Raw genomic sequence first — 23049 nt, forward strand, 5'->3', positions numbered from 1 at the left:
GAGTTTCTTATTCTTTTATTAAAAAATGTACCTAACCTTTTAATGTCAATCTTTTACCAACAAATGATTACACCTCACGTGCACAAGGTAGACAACCCACAGGTTAGTAAAGCTATTAAAGCAGCACTAATACTGTAACTAAACAGAGTATAAATTACCAGGTAAGAATGTTCTTGCCTGAATTTTGTCGCACCATCCAGCGAAGTACCTGAAAGTCTGCACAGACATCCCCACGTGAGTTTTCAGTGCCAATGTGTAGACAGCTCCTGAGTCTAATGCTTCGATAGTTGCCAGCTCTTCTTGATGTTCTTCCATAAGATCTGCAAGTCTTAAATGGAAGTTCCAACTTATACCTTGCTCTTTGCAAACAATAAAAAGGTGCCAGAACTACCATATTGTAATTTACAGTAAATTTGCATCAGGATAAAGATGCCTTGCACACCATGGACACTTTTGTTATTGTTATCAGCTGCTTCTGCAGTCTAATGAACTATTTCTCAATCCAGTTCCTTAATAGGAGCAGAATTATGGATTTTAAAGCAACACACCTCACTCATTTTAAAGTAGAACAATAGGCAAAACATTTTTTTTCATTTTGGATAGAGCAAGGGAGGGTTATAACCTGTGTCAGATTTTTTTCACTGTCTGTGTCCCATTGTGGGAATTTCCCTTCGCTTGGAATCCCATAGCCAAATTAGATTTACGGGATTTAATTTAATTGAAAATTATGGGAATTCCTTGAGGACCCCAGTTCACCAGATCTAGATTTCCCCTCTATTACTTTTCTTGGAACATCCCAAAATTTAAGATTTTAATGTACTTTCACTTTCAATGATAATGGTAAACAGGACAAATACTGTGGTTGAATCTTGCTAATGGGGGTAGAGACAGCAATAAAAACTGACAAGTGTTCTAATCCCTCTCCACTCTATCCAAAATTAAAAAAAAGCTTTGTCTTTAGTTAAAATGTAGTGCCTGTAAAGGATCACATGGCAGAAAATAGTAATATTAACAAAAGAATTGCCATTATCTGTGGTATTCTACATGACACTATACAAGAAGGGTGAGTGACCTTGTACAGTGTGCAGGTTTACTGCAAATGTGTTCATGTGTAATGAAAGGCTTAATGAAAATGTGAAGGAATACATTATTAGGCTCCATACACACAGGGCATTTTAATAAAGCTGGTAATGTTAGCTGTGTAATGTCACATTAAAAACTTGAGTTTTTCAGAGTTTTGTAGCCTTTTTGCATTAGTGTTTAGCGACGTTTTTTCGTATTTGCATTTTTAGTGTTTTTTAGCTTTTTTTTACCAAAAACAAAAATTTTTTTTCGGTCAAAAACACATCCAAAAACGCCGGTTTGCAAAATTAACTTATGTAGAGAAATGGGGAAAAGATATGGGCAGGGAGATAGATGAGGAACAGCAGAGGAAAATGTTTAGATTAACTCACGAAAATATTAGTATGAGAGAAGTAGAATTAAATTATAAGTGTTTAGTTAGATGGCACATTACACCGAGTGTGGAGCACAATATGAACAGGGAGAACTCTTCACTATGTTGGAGAGGTTGTGGAGAAGTGGGTACACTATATCACATATGGTGGGAATGCTCAAAGATACAGGTGTTCTGGGGGAAAATCGTACATTTAATGAGGAAAATTACTAAGATCGATATTAGATTGGATCCAGAGTTATGTCTTCTTCATATCTCTGAGCTTACAGTGAGATCATATAAGGATTCAGGGATTTGGTATTTTCTGAGTGCAGCCAAAAGCTTGATCCCTAGGTTTTGGAAAAAAAGTGAGGTGCTGACGGAAGAAGATTGGTTTATCAGAATGAATCAGTTATGTGAGATGGAAAGACTTTATTACACACACATAGACGGGATGGAGAAGTACTATAAAAAGTGGGGAAAATGGGAAGAATTTAGACAGAAAGTGAAATATACTTGATTTATACCTATTGAAACGAATAAGGTATTTTAGAAATGAGTTTTAGAAAGAAAAGGATAGTGTTATATATTTTTTTTTTTCTTTCTCTCTCAGATTAGAAAAGAAAAGGCAGAGTGAGCTGGAGGGGGGAGGGGGGATACGAGGATGGGCGTGGGAGGGGGGGGGGTTCAGGAGGGAATTAGGGTTGTGGGAATTAAATAGATTATGAGAAATATAATGATCTTTTCATGAAGAAAATGTTTGTTAATTATATTTGATTGAAAACCAATAAATATTTATAAAGAAAAAAAAAACACCAGTTTGCAACGATTTACAGCATTTTACCACGTTTTGCTGCATTAGACCGTTTGTACAGCTAAAAAACTCCTCTAGAAATCCAATATTCTTTTTTTTTTTTTTTGAGGCAAAAGACACCCCTGCCAAAAAACATTGATTACCACTGTTAGAGCGTTTTTACAACTAAAGAACACTTCTTGAAACCCACTAGTTCTGGGGTTTTTTCCAGCCAGAAAACGCCCCTGCCAAAAAACTGATTACAGCCTATTTGGACACATAGGATAACATGCTGGGGGGTTTACTGGCTGTAGAAAAAAACGTTAAAAGCCAAAAAGAGCCGCTGTAAAAACGTTCAGTGTGCATGATGAATTGTAGTTATTAATTGTTTATATAGTGGTAACATATTCCATAGAACTTTACAATTTTAGAAAACACAGATTAATTATGCACACATTAGCATAGACTGGGGCTTCTCAACCAGGGTTCCATGCAACCTCAAGAGGTTGCTAGGGGTTCCTTGAGCAATGAGCAGTTTCTGCCTCTCAGATAAGTTCCCACTGACTTTTTAGCTATCTGTAAGAGGGTAATTCTTCCCAATGAACACAAGGGTGAGGAGCATTATTCCTACTGTTCATCACACTCATCACACTAATGTATTATTAGTTGTAGATATAGTAATTTTTGGCAGGTGTTCCCTAAGGATGGAAAGTTATTTCAAGGGATTCTCTGTGTTGAGGTTGAGAAAGACTGGCACAGACAAAGCAACAAATTGTCTAGGAGGAGTCCTACTTGCTAGAACAAACACTACAAAACTGATATTCTATCAGTGTTCGCTATACACCGCTTGAATTTCATCAGATTCCTGCCAACACCACCAGGTCTGAAAAATCAAAGATGCTGGATGGAACATTTGCAGCTGAACAGTGACTGCATCCAATCAGATGCAGTCATGGTTCGGGTAATCAGACAGCTGCAGGTGATGTGGCCATCTGAATATAATAGCTGGCAGGGGAAATTCCTTCATCCACACTATTACCTACACATTTCTCATGGGATTTCTAAAACATACAGTAAACGCGTGTTTTAACCAGAATATCTGGTGGATATCCATGCATACTCTGGGAGCACAAACATCACGCATACAAGTAACAATACTAAACACTTTTTTTATCTTCTCTTCTCTGTGGGCTGAGATAAATCATTTTTAGCTGATTTATGAAAGCATATACAAAATTAACCTACCGTATTTGCCGGTGTATAAGACGACTGGGCGTATAAGACGACCCCCTACCTTTCCTGTTAAAATATAGGGTTTGGGCTATACTCGCCGTATAAGACTAATCCTCTTCCAACGCACACCAAAAATTAAAAAACATCAGATTTGATTTCAATATGGTATGGTATTCCAATGATGGGGTATGCTTCCTCCCAATGACACCAATGATGGGGCACTATTCCTCCCACTAACACCAATGATTGGGCACTATTCCTCCCACTGACACCAATGATGGGGCACTATTCCTCCCACTAACACCAATGATGGGGCACTATTCCTCCCACGAGCACCAATGATAGGGCACTATTCCTCCCACTGACACTATTGATGGGACACTATTCCTCCCATTGACACCATTGATGGTGACCCATCATTAGTGTCAGTGTGTGAGGAATAGTGTCCCATCATTAGTGTCAGTGGGAGGAATAGTGCCCCATCATTGGTGTCAGAGCAATAAATTGTGCCCTATCATTGGTGTCAGTGGCAGGAATAGCACCCCATCATTGGTGTCCGTGAGAGGAATAGCGCCCCATCATTGGTGTCAGTGGGAGGAATCGTGCCCCATCATTGGTGTCAGAGCAACAAATCGTGCCCCATCATTGGTGTCAGTGGGAGGAATAGCACCCCATAATTGGTATCAGTGGGAAGAATCGTGCCCCATCATTGGTGTCAGTGGGAGGAATAGCGCTCCATCATTGGTGTCAGTGGGAGGAATAGCGCCCCATCATTGGTGTCAGTGGGAGGAATAGCGCCCCATCATTGGTGTCAGTGGGAGGAATAGCGCCCCATCATTGGTGTCAGTGGGAGGAATAGCGCCCCATCATTGGTGTCAGTGGGAGGAATAGCGCCCCATCATTGGTGTCAGTGGAAGGAATAGCGCCCCATCATTGGTGTCAGTGGGAGGAATAGCGCCCCATCATTAGTGTCAGTGGGAGGAATAGCGCCCCATCATTGGTGTCAGTGGGAGGAATAGCGCCCCATCATTGGTGTCAGCGGGAGGAATAGCGCCCCATCATTGGTGTCAGCGGGAGGAATAGCGCCCCATCATTGGTGTCAGCGGGAGGAATAGCGCCCCATCATTGGTGTCAGTGGGAGGAATAGCGCCCCATCATTGGTGTCAGTGGGAGGAATAGCGCCCCATCATTGGTGTCAGTGGGAGGAATAGCGTCCCAACATTGGTGTCAGTGGGAGGAATAGTGCCCCATCATTGGTGTCAGTGGGAGGAATAGTACTCCGCCAGTGGGGAGAGGAATAGTGCCCCATCGTTGGTGTCAGTGGGGGGAGGAATAGTGCCCCATCGTTGGTGTCAGTGGGAGGAATAGTGCCCCATCGTTGGTGTCAGTGGGAGGAATAGTGCCCCATCATTGGTGTCAGTGGGAGGAATAGTGCCCCATCATTGGTGTCAGTGGGAGGAATAGTGCCCCATCATTGGTGTCAGTGGAAGGAATAGTGCCCCATCATTGGTGTCAGTGGGAGGAATAATGCCCCATCATTAGTATCAGTGACATCAATGACAGGGCACTATTCTTTCCACTGACACCAATGACACTTGCTGACTCCTGTTCTTGTATGGTACTGCTGCAGCCAGCATATGTGGTTGCAGCAGCACCTCTGCACTGCACACTTCCCCTTACTCGATTTTCGCCTCCTCGCCCGTGATTGGCCGCCTGTGTGCCTTTCCTGAGCTACAGCTCTGGCGGCCAATCACCGGTGAGGAGGAGGAGCCGAGCGGCAGGAGTGAGGGAGTGGCCGGAGTGACTGAAGGAGCAGTGCTTCCTGGATGGATCGTCATGGGAGCCAGGTAAGAGATTGCAGCCCTCTGCCCTCCCCTGTACTTGGTGTCCCTTCAGTCGGAAGGGGGGGACGGCGGCAGCACCGCGCCGCCCCCCCTAAAAAGTGCCCCCTGACGTGTACCGGCGTATAAGACGACCCCCAACTTTTGAGAAGATTTTCAGGGGTCAAAAAGTCGTCTTATACGCCGGAAAATACGGTAAACCTTTTCAAACTATATACTCAGCCCATAAAGCTTGACACAAGTGACTGTAAATCTCATTTTGCGGTATTTTTTTTTATTATATGTTGTTTCTTGGTGTCTTGGCTTTATAAACTGGGCCCTTAGCAGCATGTTACATGCATTACGTACCTGTATAATATTCTCCCTCTGTCTCTTGCATTCATTTTTCCCCATTCTCCATTTTCAAAGGCATCTTTTGCTGCAGCCACAGCTTTATCTACATCAGCTACAGAGCAATATGAGACTTTGCACAGCACCTGCAGGCAAACATAATTCCACATAATGTTTTTTCAAGTCATAAACTAATAAGCTACTCAGCAATTCTTCAAACGTTTTGGGACTCCAGAGGGACATCACCTCTCCCCATCCTGCTCAAAACCATTTTCCCCATTTATGTGTAGAAACTGCATTTAAAATTATGCAAGTAATTATATTTCACTGAGAGTGAAAGTAAAAGAAAATCCCAAATTTTTCTGTCACCAGAACAGGACATTTGGCATTTTGTGAATGGTGGAGGTGCCAATTGAGCAGCCCTTGTAGTCACATATGCATAAGGGAAGCCATTCAGCACAAAAACGGCAATCACTGTAGTAGTAGCAACAACTACAGTAATTGTCACTTTCCTCAGTGGCCTTTCAGGTATGACATATGCCTACTTATATTGTACCATACTGGACCAATGTAAGCATGCAATAAAGATCATAGGTAGGCTTCAGCTTTAAGATTACTTTGATTTTATAATTACTCAGAGTGGAAAATATGCTTGTTAAATATTTCAGGCATTATGTATTACAATGAAAGCCAATACTTAAAGGAGTATTAAACCCCAGATCAAAAATTACATTTAAAAACAAACTGTATTATATTACAGCTTACCAATCCTTAAATACGGTGGTTGCACTAATTTTATTTTTAGGCTTTTTTGCTTAATTTTTGCCTGCTCATCTTGCCATTAAGTCTGCTACTTTTCAGCTTCCTTTAACAGACCAAGCTGTCCAGCAAAAGTGTTAGTTAGAGGGTAATACTGACAGGGGTGCTTACAATAATCAACTTGTATTCAAACATGTACTGTAAAACCTTTATCCCAAAAGGAAAAAGCTGTTTATGACAATTCAAATTAACCACTTCAAGTCCAGACACTTTCACCCCCTTCCTGTCCAGGTCAATTTTCAGCTTTCAGTGCTATCACACTTTGAATGACAATTGTGTGGTCATGCAATACTGTACCCATATGACTTTTTTAGCATTTTTTTGAGACAGATAAATCTTTATTTTAATGGTATTCACCGCTGGGATTTTTATTTTTTTTTGCTATATAAATGAAAGTCCAAAATTTTAGAAAAAAAGTGTTTTTCTTAGAGAATTTTGCAAATAAATAATATTTCATCATAAATCTTGGCCAAAATGTATTCAGTTACAGCTTGTCACATAGTACAAGGCTGTTGTGAATAGCCTTGTACCATGTGACCTCTGTGATCATTCACAGATTTCACACGTAGTAAGCAATGATGTCAGAAGTAACATCTTGCTTACTACTCTGCATGTGATCGCTGATTGGCCAATCAGCGATCACATGATTGGGACCTCGCATAGAGGTCCCATACAACAATCGTTGTTCCACTGTTTCCGGAGGACACAGCAGGCACCGGATCAAGGTGCTGCATACTCCCAGGGAGCGCACACTAGCAGGGGGTGGAGAGGCCGTTTATAAATGGCCACCCGCCCCTGCACTGCCACCGTCCGGCCGTTTATATACAACGGCCGGACAGGACGTGGTTAACAGAACAGATGATATTCGTTTAAGCAGTACAGTATTCTTATGTAACAAATTCAGTGACCAAGACCGAGCAAGCTCGGAAATGAATGAATACATTACAATACAATACATTACATCATTGCAGGATGTTGTATTCTGTCTTACAAGAATTTTCGTAACTTTAGCAACCTTTTCCTTTTCGATGTGAGACTAGCATTCAATGAAAACGGTGATCATTCGTCCAATACTCTCATCCTGTATATGAGGCTTAGCATTTGACTATACTTCCACTTTAAACAAAAGATAGTATAATAATGGTGCTGTCCTGGTCTACAGCATTTATCAATATTAATTTTCAAGTGCAGGTTAGTATGTTGAAGAAAATAATTGGCTTTTTGCCATTGGAAATGCCAAAGTGTTTCCATTGTTTTAGAATGTATAGCTGATCCTCAGTGGATTGTACCATAATTTTTTTTAGTAGCACAGGATTTACACAAAATTATATAAAAATAAAATAATATAGACTTCCCTCTTTTGGAAGGGTGGTGTGTTATTTGAAACCTCTGTCCCTCTTCCATAGCTGTGCAGTTCAGTGCACTATTTACCTAACAAACCTACTTACAGTAGCTTGGTTTGCTTATCCTGTAGCACTAAAGGATGCTGCCAACAGCAACAAGCCACATGTCAGTTGTCTTTCCCTGTCTCCAGAAACACAATAGCATCATAGGGGTTAATAAATGCAAGAAAATGTCATGTCTGTTATGCTTGAAACACTGAGGGTCTGAGTGTTTTGCCTTACTTTATGAAAAGTGTAATATCAAAAAGTGTCTTTTTTATACACTTTTACTTGAAAGGGTGTTCATCTTTCTCATCTTAGAAAACAGTCATACTCACCGAACCATCGGTTGGATTAATAGTATCATACATTTTCCCACTGTCCGCATCCACAAACTGTCCATTTATAAAACACTGGTATGGCATCTTCACAGTCATGTTGTTCACATTTAATGTAGCCTGTTGTTAAAAACGCTATGTAAATTATTCAAGAAAGCTTTGTAAAAATGTATAATGGGCCAAAAAACAATATGCAATTGTAAGCAGAATTTCTGGGTTTGTATTCTAAGCCTATGCACATACAGTATATTGCTAAAGCCTATATACTTAGGATGACAAGACATGTTACAATCTGGTTGTACACTCATCCATTTTTTTAATTTTCCAAAACCTTTAGATAGGACAAATCTAAACAATCCATTCATTTTGGATTCAACTGCACAGGTCCTTACAATATGTGGTAGAATCTAAAGAAGATTGTACAGACTGTATAGTGCAGCAATGGGCAAACTACGGCCCGCGGGCCGTATACGGCCCGGCGGACCTTTTAATCCGGCCCGTGGAGCTAGGCTCCCGCTAGGCTCCTCTTACAGTCCGCCCTGAAGATCGGTGTAGCATGAAAATCTGTTTCCTATGAGGATCTGTCCCCCCTCGACGTATCTGCGCATGTGCCGGAGATCGCCGATCGGCTGCTAATGCCTGAAACTGGCACATGCGCAGATACGTCGAGGGGGACAGATCCTCATAGGAGACAGATTTTCATGCTACACCGAACGGCGCGGGAACAAGAGGAACGTGTGGAGCAAAGGTAAGTGAATTGACACAGGGGGGACTTGGGGACTTAATATGGGGGATGAATTAATATAGGGAATGAATTACTATGGGGGATGAATTACTATATGGGGGATTAATTACTATGGGGGATTAATTACTATGGGGGATGAATTACTATATGAGGGATGAATTACTATATGGGGGATGAATTACTATGGGGGATTAATTACTATATGGGGGATTAATTACTATGTGGGGGATGAATTACTATGGGGGATGAATTACTATGGGGGATGAATTACTATATGGGGGATGAATTACTATGGGGGATGAATTACTATATGGGGGGATGAATTGCTATATGGGGGATGAATTACTATGGGGGATGAATTACTATATGTCGGACGAATTACTATATGGGGGATGAATTACTATATGGGGGATGAATTACTATGGGGGATGAATTACTATGGGGGATGAATTACTATATGGGGGATTAATTACTATGCTTACTATGGGGGAATATTACTATACTTACTATGGATGACACATACACATCATTCATCTACTCTTGGTCCGGCCCCCGGGTCCAATATATGAACCAATTGCGGCCCTCAAGTCAAAAAGTTTGCCCACCCCTGGTATAGTGTATGGAAGCCTTTCTCAACCTTTTTACCATAGAGCAACACTTGCAATAACATTCAGGATATGATGTTATATTTAAATTGTGGTATGTAATTGTGGTATGTAAGCCACACCACATTGGTGAGAGGTGGTCCCCTTATGCTAGTGGTCTTTGAAAAGAATCTGGTTGTACACTCACACTGACAGAACCAAAGACTGGCTATATTGAAACCAATTTGCTTGTAGACAGATGGCACTATAAGCTCATACATGTTTTTATGTTTTATTTTTTTCTACAAATGGATATTCAGCACTCACATAATCTATAACTAGCTCTTCTTTATCTTCTCCTCTGAATTTCCTCACAACCATTTGTATGAAGTCTTGAAATGTAGTGGCCATATAGACATCTTCATTCTGTAGTTCTAACCCACCATATTTCTGTTTGATCTCCTCAACCAACCTGTGAAAGTATATGATTCAGAGTGGAAAATATATAATGACATATAAAAGTTACCTTCAGCTGCCCTTCATTAAATGCTATCTGTTCCTCAGGCAAGGGCACTTGGGCCACAGTCTCTATTTAAAGTGACTGTGTTGCTTAAAAAAAAATCATCAAAGTAACTGCCCCCTGCAAAGAAGACATTGAGATTGATTTACTAAAGGCAAATAGGCTGCTTACTTTGCAGGGAAAGCTGAACTTTGCAGAGTTTAGTGAATGAGGTGAAGTTTCACTTTGCAAAGAATGCCCAACCATGTGCCAGGAAAGCATAAAAACAGCATTTTTTAGCCACTGGGGGCAGCACAGTGGCTAACTGGTTAGCACTTCCACCTGGCAGCACTCGGGTCATTGGTTTGAATCCCAACCACGGCACCACCTGCCTGGAGTTTGCATGTTCTTCCTGTGCCTGCAAGGGTTTCCTCCTGGTACTTCGATTTCCTCCTACACTCCAAAGACATGCTGGTAGGATCATTGGCTTTTGTATAAATTGGCCCTAGTAAGTGCATGTATGAATGTGCGTTAGGGACCCCAGATTGTATGTTCCTCAAGGGTTAGGGACTGTATTGTGAATGTACAATATATATATTTATACATATATGTAAAGTGCTGTGTAAACCTGATGGCACTAAGTACCTGTAATAAATAAAGAAATATTTTTGCTTGCACATAATTGGACGATAGAAGTCATCTTTATCACATTCACTAAACTCTCGGGCAACTTTGCTTGCAAAATAAACAGTCTATTTGCCTTTACTAAATCAACCCCCTAGAATGCTCACCTCTCTTTTTGCCAGCACTGCCAGGCTCTGCAATATTGACAATTCTTCAGAATCTGACACTATCAGGGGTGACCCCCCACGTCACTGCAGAGCAGAGTAATGATGTAGAGGCAGGCGGATCAAAGTTTTGGGTGCAGCGGGAAGCAAGAAATCAAACTTTTACCAGAAGTATCAGATTCTGCAGGATCTTCAGTATTTGCTTTTATCCATTGTACACACTGAAGTAAGCTGTGGACCACTTTGCATATGTAGGTACTACTTGTGTTCCCGCTGTTCACAATTTAAAGCACCATTTTAGCCAATTCCATGTACCAGCTACATATACTGTGTTAGCCATGTAATTTAGCTATACTTGCTGATACTTTAATGAGAACAAAAGGCAAGAGGTTTTTTTTTTTAATTTTGGATAGAGTAAGCCTAGGTTCACATATGTGCAGTTGGTGCTGCTGCGGATCCGCACAAAAATCCGTGCAGCCGCACCACCCACACAGAAGAATGCGGACCCGCGAATGGGTGCCGTTAATTATAATGGCACGCCGCCCGCACTGGAAATCGCAACCGCACTGGGAACCGAGGTTCCCGTGCGGGCTGCGTTTTCAGAAAAAGTGCAGGGACTCTTCCCTGCGTGTCCCAAGAGTCACTTCAAATGAATGGGCTCTTGTGCCCACGCAAAACACGGCCCCCAGGAACGCGCATATGTGAACCAGGAGTAAGGGAGGGTTATAACCCTCATCAGATTATTTTTTGTCATCTGTGTCCCATTTCTGAGATTTCCCTTCCCATAGCCAAACAGGAAGCGAGAGGAAATCCCTCCAAATTTCTTGGGGACCCACAGGTCACCAGAACTAGTGCCCTCATTGGAAAACTTCCCCTCTATTACATTTCTGGGAACAACCCAAAATTTGGGATTTCTCTTTACTTTCACTTTTAATGATAATGGTAAACAGAACAAATAGAGAGGGTGAATCTCCTTAACAGGGACACAAACAACATTAAAAACTGACAGGGGTTTTAACCCATCTCCAAAATTAAAAAAACGTTTTGCCTTTAGCTCTTTAGTTATACTTTAAATATCCGCATAGTCTCCCTTGCATATTTCCTGGGCTAGTGGGACTATAATTATTTGCTTCTGAGAGATCCAGAACCTATTCAAAACTCCAGCTTCAGGCGCTAACACCAGTGTGTAATTCAGTTCTGTGGTTTAAATTAGTTTAATACTCACTGTAAAGATAGCTGTTAGAACTGTGGGCCAGTCCACATTTTAGATTCAAAGCCCTTTTATACTACCAAGAGTATGGACTTTGCCAAGATTGGCACAAATCCCACAATTTGGAAAACACTGCTGCAGGTTATAAATATTACAACAGGGCTATGTTAATGGTAAGGAAAAATATGCTTTAATTCATATGATATTTTTAAATACTACTGACCTGACAACATCCATGGATGCAGCTCCAGATTTAAAAAAATCTGTTGTGTCTTCTATTATAGCAACATTAGTTAGAATTCCCTTCCAAATGTCCTAGGTATATAAAATAAAATAATGCCTGTCAATGATGGCTACATTTTCAAAAACATTACTTGACATTTTTATAGATCAGTCTGGCATCTGCACTGTTTTCTTTTCAAATCAGACAGTGGAAAGCATATTCACTGCAGAATTCTTCTTGTAGGGAACTCGTGGTTAGGGAAATGTGTGTTGTGCTTATGGTAAGTCTCACCCTGATATTAGACTCCATAATTTTTTCCTCTTCGGTTAGCTCCAAGGTGGTAACATCCCCTCTTGAAAAGTAATTAGATGCAGGGATCATTTTCCCATCTTCAAACTGAAGATTCTTGACAATTAACTGTAACAAAAATGTTTATCAAAATACAGTCTATGGTGATATTTATAATAAGTAGCAGATATTGATAATGGGGTTGATTTACGAAAACTGAAGAGTGCAAAATCAGCTTCTAACTTCAGCTTGTTCAATTAATCTTTGATTTAAAAAATGGAAGCTGATTGGTTTCTATACAGAGCTGCACAAAATTATGCATACTCCATTTTTAGTAAATCAACCCCAACGTTTACTCTACATTGTGCTCTGCATTTTACAAGGAATTCATAAAATTCAGGGCATGGTGTGAAGACTGCAGTATCCCACAAAGTTCTCTCTGTATTACCGGTACATATGCTGCAAAAAGCTTGGTAATTGAAAGAGAGGGCAGTAGAATGACTCCGACTGGACATACAACTGGGTTGTCCTTTTTCCAGCTTTTTTTTTTTTAACAGTTAGCTGAAATAAATGGCACTTGCTTGTTTTGGGACTCTGCAAAGCATGGTGCTGTGCTTTATAATTAGACTGTTTTTTATTATTTCTTAAACAATGGTATGGCTGTGGTAAGGCCTTGCTGATGCTTTATATGTCAGTCCCATATGGCATAATATATATATCAGATATTTGCCATACATTTCTTGGGGAAGCAATTGCCCATATTTATAAAAAAAAGTTTGAAAGTCATATTTGCCTGCATATTCACCCCATCAAATAACCTTTACCAACACATTTTCCAAGCGGAGTTGGCGAATCACTGCATTTTTCAATGAAAATAAAATGGTTCTAAATGTAGGAGGGGTGAAGCTAGCGAGTCATCCTAGTGCTGAACCTGTGAAAAAACATAGCTTTTGAGGCCTACAGCCTACACTGGCCAGGCTCACATGCAGCTAACACCACGGCTTCTGCTGCATCTGTACCCTAGACATTTGTCAGGATGAACACAAACATCACATTTTCCACATTATGAATGCAGGGAATGTGTAGCGACTTCTCCATAATGATACTTTATATAAAATCGCATAATTGGAAGTACTTTTCAATGTCAAAACTGGTAATCTTATATATTCACATACATCATTGTGTGTTCTTTTCATACTTGTTGTCATCAGTAGATTACATATTGGCTGGCAAAAGGTCTGATCAATCTCATCATGCCTTTTACCTGTATACAAAGTTATTGTAGTTTACAACATGAGTCCTAAATTTTCACTAATTTTTAGAATGTACTGAAGATTTAAATGGATGTGCATTTGGATCAATATTTAATAAATAGAAATAAAAATGAATCAAAAGTAAATGCTGCTGTTCGAAGAAATGACTAAACATCAAATAAACTCATAAAGTGAGCGCAAAAAATAATAATTTTGATCAATATAATGCACAGATGATAAAGAAAATACATTCCTTGCTGTAATGAAATGTTCATAATTGAAGAAAGATTTACACTCTAGTTATCATTGTTCAGGACATTAATTCATGTTTTTCTGCCTACCATTTTTCCATCTTTACCAAAAAGAACTAATCCATTTTTTGTAACAAGTCCTGGCCTTGGTGCTCCATCAATGGGCAATGGTTCTCCAGCAGGCACTGTTCCCTCCAGTAAAGATGATCCATAAAGCGTTACCATCTGGTGGAACAGAAAATCCTCATAAATCCCAATAAAACATCTTCTTTACATGTATGGTATACAGGTGACAGGAGTGTGAAGCAGAGAGCTGGGAGGAGGCACAGGATGCGCTCTCCAGCTTCACACTCCTGTCACTGTAGCACTCTTGCATTGGGATTTTACAGTTTGCTTACCCGCCTCCATCTCCTCCCAGCAAAGAATGATGGTAGGGGGCAGGTAAAAAAAACTCTGTAAAGTCCCGATCTGACATCCAGCGGTATTTCCCATACCCCTTCAGCAGCGGCATCTCTCCCACTAGCTGCCTGTGCAAAGGTTTAAAAATCTGCCTCTCTTAGGCTCCTCCTGAGCTCTGACATGTCCAGATGAGAAGGAGCCTAGATTGAAGGGCATCAGACAACCGTGTGCCATGCTGTATCTGAGGTCTGTGTTTGTGAGGGAAAGGAGAATTTCACTGGGGACAGGTGGGGGGCAGGGGGTAGAGTAATAAATATTTATGCTGGGAAGGGGGGAGAGGATTACTTTTAAGTCAGGGGTATTTGTGCTGTTGTGCCCAGAGGGAAAATTTGGGGGGGGGGGGGGGTTATGCTGGGAGGGGGAATTTTTTTTGGGGGTGACAGGTAAGATTTGTTCTAGTAGGGGTAATTTGGGGGGGGAGGTGCTAGAAGGGGTGATTTGGGTGGGGGGATTTATACTAGGATGGGAAAGTTTGGGAGTTAGAAAAAGGGGGTTGGGGGGGAATTTGTGCTAGTAGGGATGATCGGGGTATTTGTGCTGGGGGGAGGATTTGTCCTTGGAGGGGGAATTTGGGGGGTGACGGGGTAAGATTTGTTCTAGGAGGGGGCATTTTTTTGGGGGGGGGACTTTGCTGGAAAGGGGGCATTTGAAGGGGATGATTTGTACCTGGAGAGGAAATTTGAGGGGTGCTCGATTTTTTTTTGGGGGGGGGATTTCTCATACAACTTTGGGGGTGGTGCAGTTTGGCATCTTCACCCCGGGGCGCTAGATGACCTTGTCCCGGCACTGATGGTATATCTTCTCACACTCTAGAGAGCACTCTTGGCACATCAACCTCTACAAAACCTAAAAGGACATTGGATGTCTACATTTTTGCACTCTAGCCAAACTGCTATAAACATCTTTCCTACTTCTTTCTGTGGTTCAGGCAAAAACAGATAACTTAATAGTGTCTGTTGATCCTAGTGGCTCTGATTTAGTACTGGAAGTTTGAAACCCAGAAGATGAAATAGGATTTAAGTTAACCTTCAGTGGGGATCTGCACATAATGCAATGGTGCTGCAAAGCCCTGGTAATCAAGACACGTGCCTGGGTCTTTTCCTGCGTGCCCAGGGTAAAGGACTAGTGATCACCATGACGATTACTTTTTTGTGTGGAGCCTCTGTATAAATTGTCATTTTTTACTGCACTGGCAAGCCCAGTGCAAATGTATGTATCTATAATATTACCTAAACGAATGCTTGCTGGATTTTGCCCAGCCTTTCAGGAACTCCAAAAATGAGGTTGAATGGTTGGGGCTCTTTCTTTGAATTTCTGGCCCCAATCCTGTTGCCTGAGAGAAAATAGAAGAAAGCTTCAAGCAGGTTATATTCTCTCCACTTTCAATTCAGAAGAATGTGCTAAAAGCAGGTAGGGTTCCCCAAAGTAACAATGGTTCAGCAATAGTGCACTGGGAGACTACACCAGTGCTGCTGGGGAATATAATATCACAACGATACTTCTGTTAATAGATATGATTACAAAGGTGGTGAAAACATGTAGAATCTGAAATTCCACTGGAGTTTAAAATGACTCCTACCTTTGTGCACTCTTAACTTTCTTGTGGTACACCATGCACTTCATTATTTTTCCCTTCAATGTTGTCACAGGTCCTACCAGTACCTCTGACAGACTGGCAGCCAAGCTGTATTACCAGGTATTTATAACAATTATACTGAAACAATGTGAAAAAGTCATCACTACCAAATAAATTAAATACAAAGCTGCGTGCAATGGGCATAGATATACAGATACATAGATACAGACATACAAACCCTCAGAACATATATACAAAAAATTGCAGCGCTGCAATTTTTTGACACATATATATATATATATAACAATTATACTGTTGTTGTCCCCCTATTTCCTCTTCCTGACCTATCTCTCCCTTTCCTACTCTGTTCTATTTTACTAACAGAACATTATCATATAGCCTGCATATATAAACCACCCCACTTTTACACTAGGGAAATGTCATACATCCATTAACTTTTATAACTTTGTAACAAAATAGCTTTAAATGAACACTAAAATGAGAGAAAAATGTTTTGTATATCTTCAGGACTCACACCTGGTCATTTATGACAGTCCAAGCTCCTGGCACTTTATCATGTCCACGGATCCAGTTATGGATAGCCTCTGCAGAGTTGTCCCAGGAAATCTGCAAAAAATATCCCACATTTGGGTTATTTTTTAGTACAACTATTGTAAATTTTGGACATAAAATCTGTAACCTCAAAAAGTTATCAAACGTACAGTATCAGACAGCACTTGCTAGACCAACATTCGGAACATTAGCCTTGTAAAGAATTTGGATTTTAAATAAATGTCCGGTTAATTGTCTTCGTTACACTCCATAGAATGTATGAGCGATAACCAAATATATGGGTACTTGTACTTGTACTGGACAACCGAATGGTGCTATCACAAATCCAAATATGAAAATTTTACCAGTACTCCAAAAGCTGTAGCTTTTGACTTAAAAGAGAAGTGTGGGATTTAAAAGAAACAAAAAACATAATCATGCTCACCTAGGTGGATGCAGCATGGGCCTGATGCTGCATCTGTCCACCGCCACCTCTAAGACCTGGCTGGCTCAGGCTCTTAGCAGTGTGCTGAGAGGCTGAGCCAACTGCCGGCTCGGAATCTGGGTGCATTCTGACACTAAAATTGGGATCCCTCCAGAGTCTGGGTTGTGACATCAGTTGGCTGAATAAGAGTGACAACAGTGCAGAACTAAGTGCACTCCTATGACCCAGAGGAGAAAGTGGGACCAAAAAAGCTTTGGCCCTACTTCTCCTTTAATATGAAGGACATCAGATACACTGGGATTTTGTAGACAAGCAATGTACCTTTTATAAGGTAACAGAAGCCATATAATGTGACTATTATGATTTCACATTCAAGTACAGTTGACATGTTTACTGATTAAACAGTTCTAAAACCTCTTCAGAAATGTTCTGTGCTCCAATTACTATTCCCAGCTAGACTCTAGCCCCCTCTAGCCCAGTAGTTGTCATCTCTGTGAATCTCAGTGTAAAATGACAGAAACAATTGAGTACTGCCCGTGATACTTTTTTTATTTGCACTAACAAACAATTGTTTGTTAGTGCAAATAAAAAAAGTATCACGGACAGTACCCAATTGTTTCTGTCGCAAATACACTAATACGGCTACAATCACCTCAAGTGTAAAATGAAAAACTACGAAGTTTCCAATTTCTTTTATACAAATGTTATCTAGCATTGAAGCTATCTAGTCAAGAAAACCTTTGTTATGCTTACTTATTCAAGAAGCTCAGGAGTAACTATTGCTCCTTTCATAAACTTCTGGTCTTGAAACTGCTGTAGATGGCAAAGATTCCCAGGATATTATTTTTACAAGATCTGCTCCAAGTATACTAAATACATTTTTTCAGATCTAGTAACACAACTTCAATGAACACCTGTATTTAATTACCACTATTAACAAACCTTTACGCCTCGGTTCACACTACTGCTACCTGAAAGTTGCGCTACTTGCAGTGTGACTTTGCCAGGCGACTTGAGTACTACTTTACAGCGACTCTGAAGCAACTTTTAGTGAATGCCTGGGTAATCTTCCTGTAATGTCGGATCCAAATCACATCAATATAGAAGGGGATCCAACTTGGAGGTGACTTTTATTAAAGTCTATGGACACAAGTCGGATAGAAGTCGCCTTGAAGCAGTACAGGAACCTTTTCTAAAGTCATAGCGCCTTCAGTAGTGCTAATCAAGATGGCTCTCATTGACTGACATGGGATTTCACATGTCATGTGACTTGGGGTTTCAGAAGTCCGATCCCAAGTCTCGGCAGTGTGAACCTGTCCTTACATGTTTTGAAGGACAGCTTCATTAACACCTTCCCACCCGGCCTATAGCAGATTGACAGCCGGGCGAGACACTCGCCGTTGTGACTGGGCGTCATATGACATCCTGTCAAAACGAGCCGCTCGCGTGGCCGTGCAGCGGGGCTAGCTGTCACCAGCTGTGTCCACGGAACACAGCCAATGACATATCACTACACCGGCCCATTGCCCGTGTCATGTGACCGCTGTGACCAATCACAGCAGATCACATATCAATTGTATACAATGGATGGCTTCCTGTCATGCCATCCATTATATACAATTATGTTGTTAGCTGTGCCTGGTCAAGGGAGTCACATGATACAGACAGGGCCAATCACAGCCCATCTGAATCATGTGATCAGCTTTGCCAAAACACAGCTAATCACAACAAAAGACTGAATGAATCAGTTTCATTCAGTAACAATGATTGCAAATATCAATGAAATGCACTGGTATTAGCAATCATAATGTGTTTAAAAAACATTGTATTTATTTGGTCACAGTGTGCTGAAAAATAAAATAGTAAAAAAAATATTAATAATTATTATTAGAAATTAATATTAATATTTTCACCAAAGAACTGTAGCAGAATACATTTTGACCTAAATTTATGAAGAAATGTTATTTATTTGCAAAACTGTAAAATAGAAATGAAGAAAAGTGCATTTTTTTTCAAAAGTTTCAGGTGTTTTTGTTTTATTTAGCAAAAAATAAACAACTCAGTGGTGATTAAATACCACCAAAAGAAAGCTCTATTTGTGTGAAAAAAATGATAAAACTCTCATATGGGTACAGTGTTGCATGACCGCGCAATTGTCATTCAAAGTACGACAGCGCTGAAAGCTGAAAATTGGCCTGGGCAGGAAGGGGGTATAAGTGCCCGGTATTGAAGTGGTTAATCACCTTAGCATTTTCTTTTTTCTGGATTCCCTCATACGTGGCCCCATCTTCTGGTTGGTCTATACGAGGTGCTTTACCATCAGCAATTAACTGTACAGCTTCCAGCTAGAAAAGCAAAATAATTAGTATTGTATGTCACATACTGTACATATTATTTACATATCAAGATTACAGAGGCAGACTAATGTCAACTGCGTTAGTCATGCAAGTAGTGTCACTCCAGTGCATAAAAAAAAAATTCAGTCTTCTTGTGGAAAAAACATGGTTGCTGACCTTTGCAGAATCGTGCAGTAAAGGAATGTTGTATGAAGAGTGATTTATTTAAAAAATAAAAACAAGGAAACAATACAAATACACAATGTAATATATTATATAATCAATTATAGAATATATAATTGTTGATTTCTCCTTCTATAAAGTTTTACATATTGGCTGCTATGTTCATCCACTCTACTTTCACAGAGAACAATGCATCAAGCATTGGACAAATATGTACAGTAGATCAGGAATTCTGCTCTAATTCTGACTATACATAATGCATGCTTATTCCCCATTTTTTCAGAATAGAAGCCAGTCAGGAAATTGGCATTTTCTGAAGGAAGTCAGCAATGTCAGCCTATACATTTATCCCACTAAAGGTGTCCTTTCACGTTACAATTATTAGAATACGATAGCTCAGTGAGAGAGATCCCCACATCACACATTGTTCTCTTGATGCAGGGATCTCTCCCGGCTTTAGGGTTTAGATTACTGTAGTCTGATGCTCTTTAACTGATAAAGTCCTTGTGATAACTGTCATCGTACCTGACTGATGTTTTTTTTTTTTTTCAACCTGACCAAACAGTATGTAACTACTATAACTATATGTACGTTTTTAGAACCAGAAACATTTCCTGTGTCAAAAATCTATGATAGATTATATAATATATTACATTGTGTACTGGATAATAAAAAATTTTTTAAAAATACAATACATCCCAATAACATATTTACAACATAATTATCATTGCCTTACAATTGTTTATGCTTTTTATTTGAATAACTCCTAATACTGTATTTTACATATTCTTCAACAATATGATGACAAAAAAGAAGGCGCTTACTCAAAGACACAGTTAAAAACACTCAGAGAATCAACTTAAACAGCATGCTCATTAATCCCATGTAACATGTCATTTATTTATTTCAGGTACTTATATAGCACCGTCAATTTACACAGCGCTTTACACATGTATATTGTACATTCACATCAGTCCCTAACCCTCAAGGGGTGTACAATCTAAGGTCTCTAACTTACATTCATACATAAACATACTAGGGCCAATTTAGACAGGATCCAATTAACCTACCAGCATGTCTTTGGAGTAAACTGGAGTACCCGGAAGAATCCCATGCAGGTACAGGGAGACCATGCAAACTCCAGGCAGGTGGTGCCGTGGCTGGGATTTGAACCAACGACCCTAGTACTGCCAGGCGGAAGTGCTAACCATTTAGCCACTGTGCTGCCACATCATGGCAGTCTACTGTCAAACATTTTCCTGTGCTCTCCTAGCCTCCTTTGACGTCACGTCTGCTCATGCTGCATTCCACGCTGACTCTGGAAGTCGGACAGCCATCTTGCTGGTTACCTTCTGTTGCTCCACACTGCTGGTTGGCTAGGAGAGCTTGGGAGAGTGTTTGACAGGAGACATCCATGACGTGTTACATGGGATTGATGAGCTTGCTGTTCACCATGAGTCTTTTAAATTTTGTCTTTGAATAAATCAATGCTGCATTGCACTTAGAAGCACCTTCTTTTTTGTCTTCTTACCTGCCAGAGCCTTGCTTCTCTCTATTGGAGTGCTGCTGTAGTGCATTACCGAGTATCATGCCTGCTGTTTACTAAGTCTCTCCCAGTCTACCTTTTGGACTTCTATGCTAACGGACTTCTTTTACCAGAGTGCCCTATTCTCTCACATATCCATTATAGCAATATGACCACACTGGATAATACAGACACATTAGAAAACTTTAAAACATAAGTAAAACTGTTTTCAATACCCATACAAACTGGGATGATAACATACAGTATGTCTTTGTAATTTTCCATGGCTAAAAATTCCTTATATAAGACAGAAAAAGGGGGAAAAAAGCAGAGCTTTCTGTGACGTCACCTCATTCTAGCCGGTGGTCTGACACCACAGGAACTTTACATGTTTACACTGCCTTTATGCACCTTATCTATGTAAGTGCAATACTTTAATAAATTCTTTGCTGGTTTATCAGGTCCCACTAAGAAGTTTTCTTCTTCTGTTTTAAACCTTTCCTTGCATGATGTGGAGAGTTGTCTGATGTGATCGATTCGTTCAAGTGAACCTGTAGTTGTCCATTCATCTCCTATTCATCTTCTTGATACGGCTAACTAGGGTGTCAGTGTGGGATCTGAACACCGTCTGCTAGTTTGATCTCTCGATTGGAGATTAAAGTCTCTGGTAAGAGGCTGATTTTTTCTTTTGTGTGAAGCATTGTGGGCACCTATGCACTTTCCATTGGAGGATTTCTTTAGCACTGTGTTATTGGATTTTGGGACTTTTAATTATTTAATATATGAATGTGGACTTATATCATTTCAATTAATTTATGCACATTTTTTATGTAGCAGCATTTATTTGATTGATTATTGTTTATGGTTGTTAGTGTACAGCGCACTCATCTTTTATATAAATATTCTTTATGGCATCAAATATTTCTGGATACTGGTCATTTTGACCCAAAGCAGCAAAATAAAGTGATTTTTGTGACGAGATGTGCAAATGTTGCCTATTCGATGTATGCTATTCAGTGATGCATACTATAACTTTTTAGTATGTTTTTCTTTTTAGAGGTAACAAACGTAGGTCACTCACCATGGCCTTAACACCTTCAGGAAAGAGGAACCGATTGTAAAGAGAATCCACTGTATCATTGGGCTCCACGTTACATACTTTCTGGAGTAAAATTGGACCTGTATCCAACCCTTCATCAGCCCAGAAAACAGAAAAGCCAGCCTTTTTATCTCCATCTATCAAAGTCCTGCAAATAGATCAAAATAATGCATATAAGACACAGCTACTATTGTAGATCTGTGACACTGAAAAATCTCTATCCAACCATGGCCAACATTGATAGTACATTTAATTAGGTAAAGTACAAATTACATAAAAATAATTTATTCAGGGCTTGTTCACAACAGGAATTAATTTGGTGCTGGAATGCATACAAAATTGCATGTTTTCCCATACTGCACAAATATGAGCTGCTTTTTGCAGACGCACTCAGGTGCCATTAATTCCTAATGGCACCCTTAAGCATCTAGCAAAGGAGCGAGCGATCATGACCCCTAAAACTCATTGCACCCTATGTTCACGGCCCTCAAAACTTTATACTACACGTTATGGTGTGTTACAATTTTATGATACAGCACCTTTATTTGTGTGTTTCACATGCTTTGAAATGAATAGGCTGCCCTAAAATGCAATATGTGGTAATACACGGTAACGCACAAAAAAGCATGCACACTGAGATGTACAGTTAGGTCCATATATATTTGGACACAAGCACAATTTTAGTTTTTTTCAGGTATTTACCAAAACATATTCAAGCTATAGTTATATAATGGATACGGGCTGAAAGTGCACACTCTCAGGCTTAATTTGAGGGTATGTACATCCAAATTGAAGGAAGGGTTTAGGAATTACATCTCATATGAATAGCCATCCCACCTTTTTCAAAGGGCCAGTAATTGGA

General features: G+C 40.1%; 1 protein-coding gene across 1 annotated transcript in view; it reads right to left on the reverse strand.

The window, feature by feature from the left end:
* Positions 1-23049, reverse strand: part of ALDH1L2 (aldehyde dehydrogenase 1 family member L2) — an 80963-nt gene that overhangs the window by 29400 nt on the left and 28514 nt on the right. Inside the window, exons 4-13 of the mRNA XM_089651844.1 lie at positions 22170-22335; positions 19288-19389; positions 16585-16674; positions 14103-14237; positions 12512-12637; positions 12221-12312; positions 9828-9972; positions 8172-8291; positions 5651-5778; positions 178-328 (exon numbers count right to left, since the gene is read on the reverse strand). Of these exons, the coding sequence (XP_089507970.1) occupies positions 178-328; positions 5651-5778; positions 8172-8291; positions 9828-9972; positions 12221-12312; positions 12512-12637; positions 14103-14237; positions 16585-16674; positions 19288-19389; positions 22170-22335 (1255 nt within the window). The remainder of the gene's footprint in view (positions 1-177; positions 329-5650; positions 5779-8171; positions 8292-9827; positions 9973-12220; positions 12313-12511; positions 12638-14102; positions 14238-16584; positions 16675-19287; positions 19390-22169; positions 22336-23049) is intronic.

Source organism: Staurois parvus, unplaced genomic scaffold (assembly GCF_062004578.1).
Source record: "Staurois parvus isolate SC_StPar_1 unplaced genomic scaffold, SC_StPar_1.0 ptg000025l, whole genome shotgun sequence".
Classification (NCBI taxonomy): Eukaryota; Metazoa; Chordata; class Amphibia; order Anura; family Ranidae; genus Staurois; species Staurois parvus.